General features: G+C 51.7%; 1 protein-coding gene across 3 annotated transcripts; it reads right to left on the bottom strand.

Annotated features, from left to right (window-relative positions):
* Positions 1-187: 187 nt before the first annotated feature.
* LOC100545757 (protein-arginine deiminase type-1-like) lies at positions 188-7,570 on the bottom strand. Of its 3 annotated transcripts, none has more exons than XM_019610854.2 (16): positions 7,452-7,570; positions 4,633-4,813; positions 4,487-4,559; positions 4,350-4,411; positions 4,120-4,270; positions 3,916-4,041; positions 3,064-3,242; positions 2,886-2,989; positions 2,697-2,808; positions 2,516-2,623; positions 1,754-1,902; positions 1,540-1,684; positions 1,368-1,461; positions 1,206-1,285; positions 673-801; positions 188-568 (listed from the first exon to the last, which is right to left on the bottom strand). In XM_019610854.2, the coding sequence occupies exons 1-16, from the start codon at positions 7,553-7,555 to the stop codon at positions 335-337; spliced, it is 2,031 nt and encodes a 676-aa protein (XP_019466399.1). In that variant the 5' UTR covers positions 7,556-7,570; the 3' UTR covers positions 188-334. The 3 variants fall into 3 exon arrangements, with proteins under 3 accessions (XP_019466399.1, XP_019466398.1, XP_010724765.1); XM_019610853.2 differs by lacking the exon at positions 7,452-7,570 and adding an exon at positions 6,172-6,293 and having other exon boundaries at positions 4,633-4,861; XM_010726463.3 differs by lacking the exon at positions 7,452-7,570 and adding an exon at positions 6,172-6,292.
* Between the last annotated feature and the right edge of the window lie 212 nt (positions 7,571-7,782).

The following is a 7,782-nucleotide window of genomic DNA, read 5'->3' as shown; positions in this document are numbered from 1 at the left end:
TGCATACACATTTTGCAAGCTTGTCACATATCTTTTTTGTGCAATTCTTTTTGTGCATGCATGTGGGTTTTTTGTGCATTTTTATGCAGGCATTGCATTGTTAAACATGCAGATGCTTCACACATGCTACATCAGATGCTACATCACTGCAGAGCACTGCATCATCCCACTAAACACCATTTAAAAGTGTCTTTAACCTCAGCAGGAGGCTGGGAGCAAGCACAGCCCTTATTTATTTCCAAGGGGGGTTGCGGACGCTGCTGCAGAAGGCACTTACAGGGATGGAGAAGGGGAGTTGGGGGGGTAGGTAAGGGGGAAGAGGAAAATGGGTGGCTCAGGGCACCATCCGCCACCACTTGAAGGCAAAGGGCTTGCGGCGGACATTGGTGCCGCAGTGCACCTCTCCAGCAAGCTTGTGGTAGGAGAAGAAGTCATTGATGAAGGTGCAGGAGAGCCCCAGGGGCTGCAGCAGTGCCCTCACCCGCTCCTCCAGGCAGCACTGCCCAGCCACCAGCGGCCCGAAGGGCTTGGGGATGCCCAGGTGTCTGCCCAGCACCAACATGTTCACCTGGAGATGGACCAGAAGAAATTTCCTCACCCCAATGGTGAACAAGGAGAGCCCAAAGGGCTGCCAGCATGCAGCCCTAAAGCTCACACTGAGCTGCTTGTTACCATGTCGGGAAAATAGGCCATGGCCCTGGCTTGGTCATCAGCTTGGAAGAGCTGCGGGATGTCGATGATGTCCTGCTCAGCCAGGCCCAGCTCCCGCTTCAGGATGTCCCGGTTCCAACTAATGCAGCTCTGTGGGGAGGGAGTGTGGTTGTGGGTGGGTGGGGGGATAAAGAGGGGTAGGGGAATGGGGGGACAAGGGGACAGAGGAACAGGACAGGAGGATGCGAGGACAGCGATGGGGAGAGGGACAGATGGGCAAGGGAAGAGAGGGAGAAGGAGACAAAGACAGGAACAAAGAGACTGAGAAACAGTGACAGGCAGGGAGATGGGGAGAGAGACCAAGGACAGGGAACGGGGTTAGGCTGGCATAGAGAGATGATTGGGAACAGGAATAGGGATGAGGAGAGAGGGAGGAAGGGAAAGGGACTGGGAGAAGGGGAGAGGGAGAACAGTGGGACAGAAAGATGGACGGAATGGGAGGTGGACAGATGGACATAGAGACAGATAGGGAAGGATGTACAGCAGGACCTCACCTGTGCGTAGGCATTGAACTTGCGCAGTGCTTCATTTCCCAGGATCTCGTTGATGCTCAGCTTGGGCACACCGTGCAGCCCTGAACACAGAGCAAGGAGCCTCATCCCACGTCAGGAAAACAGCGGGTTTTTTGGGGGTGTGAAGTACTACAGCATCCCTACCATGGAACATTGTCGCTTCCCCATAGCCCATCTCCTGCTTCTCCCTGAGCAGCTGGTAGCAGGCACTGGGGCTGGCCAGCAGCAGCCTAAATCCCTATAGATGGAGAAAGCAATACAAGCTCGCCCCATGTTTCTCCCCCCCAAAAAATCACCCCATAAAAGAGCTGCCCACCTTCCGATCAGGTGCAGGGATGAAGCTGAGGAACTCATCAACGTGTCCAACCTGTAGCCAGTCTGAGAAGAGCTCCACAGGCGCCTGCACCCGTTGGGCAGCAAGGAAATTCCGCACTGCTTTGGCCATGCGTCGGCCACCAAACCTAAGGGCAACAAATGGGACCTCAGTCTAGGCCTTTGGGAGTGGTGTACCCCAAAATCCCATCTCCCACCTGGGGAAGCTGCTGCCAATGAGGATGCGGCCCAGCGGGTACTCCTTGCTGCGCACCGTCACTGGTGGGCTGACCTCTAGGTTGCCAAAGGAGTCAAGGCTGGAGGTGTTCTCTGGTGTTTCCTGAGCCACGTAGCCAAAATCAGGGCCCTGGGGGTAAAGCAGGGCTGGCATTAAGCCTTGGGAGTGCCAAACCTTGAAGCATGATGCTCCTCTCGCCCATGCTGATTTGGCTTATCTCCTTCCTACAAATTTACCCTATTGTGGATTCAGAGAATCATACATGTTGGGAAACAGACCTTCAGGATCATCACATCCAACCATCAGCCCGACCTGCTGAGCCCCATCATTCAACCACAGCCCTTAGTGATTGCTCATCTTCTTCTCATCCTTGTTCTTACTCCTTTTCTGATTCTCAGTAGTATTCCTACTCCTACTCTTTTTCCTGCTCCAACTCCTATTCATACTTCTATTCTCATTTCTATTTCCTTTTTCCATTCCTATTCCTACTCTTGTTCCCATTCCTGTTCCCATTCCTTCTCTTATTACTACTCCTATTTCTTACTCGTATTCTCATTCTTATTCCCACTCCCACTATTATTCCTATTCCCATTCCTACCCCTACTGTTTTGGGTTTTTTTTAATTCATTCTCATTCTTTTCCTTATCCTCTTTTTGCAGACTGCCACAGTGCACAGCATTCCTCGCTAACACCAGAAAAACCAACACCAGGGATTGGAGGACAAGCAGCTTTAGTTGGGTACCAGGATGCTCCTGACAGGGAAGTCCTTCAGGCCCCGGTCACGGGGTGAGTCAAAAACCACTGGGAACATTTTATGGGGTGCTTGCACATAGCCAAACTCCACTTCATCCTGCAAAGGAAGCAGAGGGAAAAGAAAGTGCTGTGGAGCCACAGCCCAAGGGTCCCAACCCCACATCACCTACCTGGATCCAACGGTCATTGCGGTTCTCGGGCAGCGGGCAGATGGTCACTGGGCACTTGGCTTCCTCAGCCAGTGCGCTGACAGCTGCCACAAAGTCCTCATTGTCCTCCACGCTGGGAAATAAAAACAGGGAGGCACAAGTATGCAGTGGGGCCCGGAGGGATGCAGCCACCAACCCCCTGGCACCCACCTACACACGAAGACCTCCAATGGTGCCAACGTGTTGGGTGTCATGATCCATGGAGCCACACGGAACACCACCGTGTCCGTGAAAATCGGCGTCTCTAGCAAGCCCTGCAAGGGGGGAGTAGGATTGAGACATCGCTCACCCCATCTGTAGGTAAAACCTACATTATTTAGGGCATTACCTTCTCAGGGCTCTCCAGCAGTGTGACATGGAATGCAACCAGCCCTGAAAAGCCGGCGTCAGGGAAGGCGAGCCCCTCCACATAGAAGATGCTTTCCTCCTGGTGCTGGCTGGGCTTCACAGCATAGGCGAGCTTTTCACCTCCCAGCACGTGCTTGTACTCCTCCAGTGCGACGCTGTCTGTGGACACAAGCGGCACCATGCAACCATGCAGCACTCGCCTTGCACTGTAGCATTCCATCTCCATCTCTCAGCTCCTTGCAAAAGGATCGTGCACACAACAGGACACAGTGAGCACACCTCTACCATTGAGTGTACCACTGGGAACAAAGCAGCCTCATGGGATGCATTTGGGATTCTGGAGGTGTCAGCTCTCATTTTGCCCACCTCATTAATGATCTGTGGAATGGAACACCTCTCCTATGAGGACAGGCTGAGAGCTGGGGCTCTTCAACCTGAAGAAAGTTCTGAGGTGACCTGATAGCAACCTTTCAGTATCTAAAGAGGAGCTATAGGAAAGAAGGGGACAGACTCTTTAGCAGGGTATGTAGTGATAGAACAAGGGGAAATGGCTTCAAGCTCAGGGAGGGTAGATTCAGTTTAGATATAAAGAAAAAGTCTTTCCTAGTGAGGGTAGCGAGGCACCGGAACAGGTTAGCTAATGTTGTGGTTGATGCCCCACCCCTGGGGACTTCCAAGGTGAGGATGTGTAATGCCATAGGCAGCCTGATCCAGCTGCGGTGTTCCTGTTCATTGCAGGGGAGTTGGACTAGATGGCCTTCAGAGGTCCCTTCCAACCCTAAGGATTCTATGATTTATAGGGGGGCATACAGAGAGGTCATCCCACACTCACTGCCTCCGTAGAACACGCCGACTTTATCAGCATCACTGAAACCCACATGCAGGACGAGGCCATGGCCAGTGAAGATGGTGCGTGGTCCACGGGTCCGCAGAACCATTTGTGACATGTCCTTCAGATCTGGGGTGACAGTGAGGACAAACTGGGGAGGGAAGCCACCAAAAAGAGGAAACACTGCAAAAAATGAGCTGGCTATACCTTCGTAGGAGCACACAGTGGTGTCACGATTATCTGTCAGCTGGCTTTTGGGTTCACCTCCGTCACCCATCAACCGGCTTTTGGGGTCATCGCGGTCACAGTTGACCAGCAGGATGGCACCATGCCCATCAGGACCCCATGTCCACGTGGCCTGGGGATAGCAAAGCAGGGTTGGGAACACTGTTGGAGCCACCCATGGGGGGGGGGGACTGTTGTTTTCACTGCGTTACCTTGTCCACCAATGTCCTGCTGACTGACCCACTGCGCCCAGTGTCAGCATCCAGTGAGACTTCTGCAGGGACAACAGGTGCTCAGTGGAGAGGTGGCATGGAGACACCACTTTTGGGGACCGAATATTCCCACTTACCCACGCAGGTGAGGTACAGCATGGCTCTGCCCACTGGCACCCCGCTTGCTTCACCAAAATAGGAAATCCTGACCTGTGATGTCACAGCCAGTGAGTTCAGTATCACCCAGAGAGTGGCTGGGTGCTGCTGGGCTGCTGTCACCCACCTTCTCGTCCCCGACATCCTTGCTGATGGCCTCCATGGTGAGCAGCACCTCAGTGCCAGTGGCCAAGGGCCAGCGGGTGACACTTGAGGGCAGCTTCACACTCTGTGTCTCATGCACCACGTAGACTTTCACACCTGGCGTCCCCTGCACATGGAAGGCGATGGCATCCTTGGGTGCTGACCTGGGGGAGCACAGCTGTTGGGGCATTACTGCAGTGATGCAGCAAGTCCTGCAATGTACAATTGCAATGAATCCTGCAATACATAATGAATCCTACAAAATGCAGTAAGCCCTACAACATTCAACCTCAAGAAATCCTACAGTGTTCAACTGTAATGAATCCTGTCTTATGTAATTGCAACAAATCCTGCAACATTCAACCTCAAAAAAATCCTGCAGCATTTGATTGTGACAAATCCTGCCATATTCAATTGCAACAAATCCTGGCAACAGCAACAAATTCTACAAAATGCAACTGCAATAAGTCCTGCAAAGTGAAATAAATCCTGCAATGTGCAACAAATTTGCAGCATGCAACAAGTCTTGCAAAACATCCCAAACTCTACATTATTTAAGCCCAATAAACTCTGTACCAATCAACTGCATCAAAACTCCAGAGGTCTTTTCTTATGGCATGAGGCTTTCCAGATATTTAAATTCCACCCCACAGAACAAATGCATCCCCTTCAGAGCACAGCAAAGCCACAGCGGGTGCAGGAAGTGAATGGGGATGGGGGAAGCACCAGCAGGCGAATGGGCAGGCTGCAGCATGCAGCGCTCAGTGCAAGAGGGCACTGCCAGGGCAGGAACTTCTGCAAGGAGGGGAGAAACCCAATCCTGGGTGCTGTGATGCTACTGACATCCAGAGGCAGAGAGCGTGTTTGAGGTAGCACAAAGCAATCCCAAAAAGCAAAACTAAAGTAAGTTGGAGCTTTAAGGAAAATGGAAGAAAAAGCAAAACTTGTTGCTGTAAACTGGGCTGTGGCCAAACACATGCACGTCTGCAGGGAACGCCCCAGCAAGCAATGCCTCCATGGTTAACTCTGTATTCACCTACACAAGGAAATATTTCTATTTCTTGTTGGGACAGCACAGCAGCCCCTGGAGTGGAGTTCTGGAGCCCAGATGGAAAATGCAACCAGATTTGGGATTTTGCATCCAAAATCTGTTTCTCCACAGAGGCTGCAAACTTTTCCATTCATCCTGAGCACTGTGTAGTGGTGCCATCCCATTCCAGGTGCTGAAAGCCCTGAGCAGAAGGGCAATACCCCTCTCTTCAATACTGAAATCCCAACAGGAGCAGAAGGAGCAATCCCTTTCTTTTGGATGCTGAAAATCCCAACAGGAGAAATCCCATTCTTTTGGATGCTGAATCCCCTTGGCAAACCCACCTGAACGCATCAGCACTGCCTTTCCCCAGCTCAACCCATCAACCTCTATTTTTACCCTCTCCTCACTTAACGCAGCTTTAATTCCCTGCAGGAGGAAAGAGAAAATAATATAACCCCAAAGCAGATCTTTGGACACCCCATTGCTTACCCCTGGATGTCCAAGGACAGCTCTGTGCCCAGCACACAGACGGTGCTGGTGGGCCGCTGGGTGCAAAGCTGAACGCGACGCTGCTGGGCCATGCCACCACACACCCCGAGTGCTGGCAGGGATGGCACGAGGGGATTATAAAGGCTGGCAGCGGGGAGGGGATTAACACAGCCTGATCCCACCCAGCTGGTGCGCACCGCTGAGCTTTCTGACAACAGAGCGTGAATCAGGGCTGATTTTTCACCGGAACACTGCCTTCCCCGGAATAATGCTTTTTATTTGTTGCTTTTTTTTTTTACTTTTTTAACCCCAATATAACAAAGGAGCATTGTCACCAAGGAGAAACCCACACTGTAAATTATTCAGCATGACACCAGAGCCGAGCTGGTGCCGTGCCAGGGTGCTACTTCCTAGTGCGTGCCTCCCCAGGCTCCTCACAGAATCGCAGGAGATGGAAGGGACCTGAAGAGATCATTGAGTCCAACCCCCCTCATAAAGCAGCTCGCTACAATTGGTCGCACAGATCAGCATCCAAATAAGTCTGGAATATCTCCATAGAAGGAGACTCTACAGCTACTCTGAGCAACCTGTTCAGTGCTGTCACCCTTACCACAAATAAGTTCTTCCACGTTAGCACAGAACTTCCTACGTTCAAGTTTTAGGCCATTAGTCCTTGTCCTGTTGCTGTGCACCACTAAGAAGAGCCTGGCCTCATCCATTTGCCTCCCATCTTCCTTCAGATATTTGTAAGCATTTATCAGATCCCCTCTCAGCCTTCTTTTCCCCAGGCTGAACAGATCTGGGTTACTCAGCCTCTCCTCACACCGGAGGTCTCCAGGCCCTTTATCATCTTTGTGACCCTCCACTGGACTCTTCCGAGGAGCTCCCTGTCTTTTTTGAACTGGGGAGCCCAGAACTGGACGCAGTAGTCTAAATCTCTACTCACCAGGGCAGAGTAGAGAGGAAGCATAACCACCCTTGACATACTGGCCACACTCTGTGCAGTGCACCCCATGATAATATTGGCCTTCTTGACCACAAGGGCATGCTACTGGCTCATCACCACCTTGCTGTCCACGAGGACCCCCAGGTTTTTCTGCAGAGCTCTTCCCCAGCAGGTCATCTCCTAACCTGCACTGATGCATGCAGCTGTAATGCTACAATGGAATAGAAAGTACCGTGATAATAGTAGCATGGCAAAGTCTTCAGCTACATCAAATAAGAACAAGCCCAAATGCAACAGATACAGGAAGGAAAAAAAAGGAAAAAGAGCTGCTTGCCTTTGTAAAGCCTCGGGTACACAGGGATCTCCAGCAAAAAAAAACCCTTGCTTCCACTGCCAACCCTTAAATGAGGTCTGGGAAAGGGCGGATCCTGGCTCCATCCCTTCTAATCATTAAGCTACATTGCACACACCTGAGCTCCCCTGGATCAGCCCTGACTTCCCACCAGGTGCTCCATCACTGCTTCAGGCCAAGACTTGGCATTTTCGCTACAGCGGTTATTCCTCCCCGGGTGCAAGGCTCTATACTTGTTAAATCTCATCAGGTTCCTCCCTGCCCAACTCTCCAGTCTGTCCAGGTCTTGTTGAATGGCAGCACAGCCTTCAGG

This window comes from Meleagris gallopavo, assembly GCF_000146605.3.
Source record: "Meleagris gallopavo isolate NT-WF06-2002-E0010 breed Aviagen turkey brand Nicholas breeding stock chromosome 23 unlocalized genomic scaffold, Turkey_5.1 Chr23_random_7180001955406, whole genome shotgun sequence".
NCBI lineage: Eukaryota > Metazoa > Chordata > Aves > Galliformes > Phasianidae > Meleagris > Meleagris gallopavo.
The sequence above is the reverse complement of the archived record's forward strand: the minus strand, read 5'-3'. Positions and strand labels throughout refer to the sequence as shown.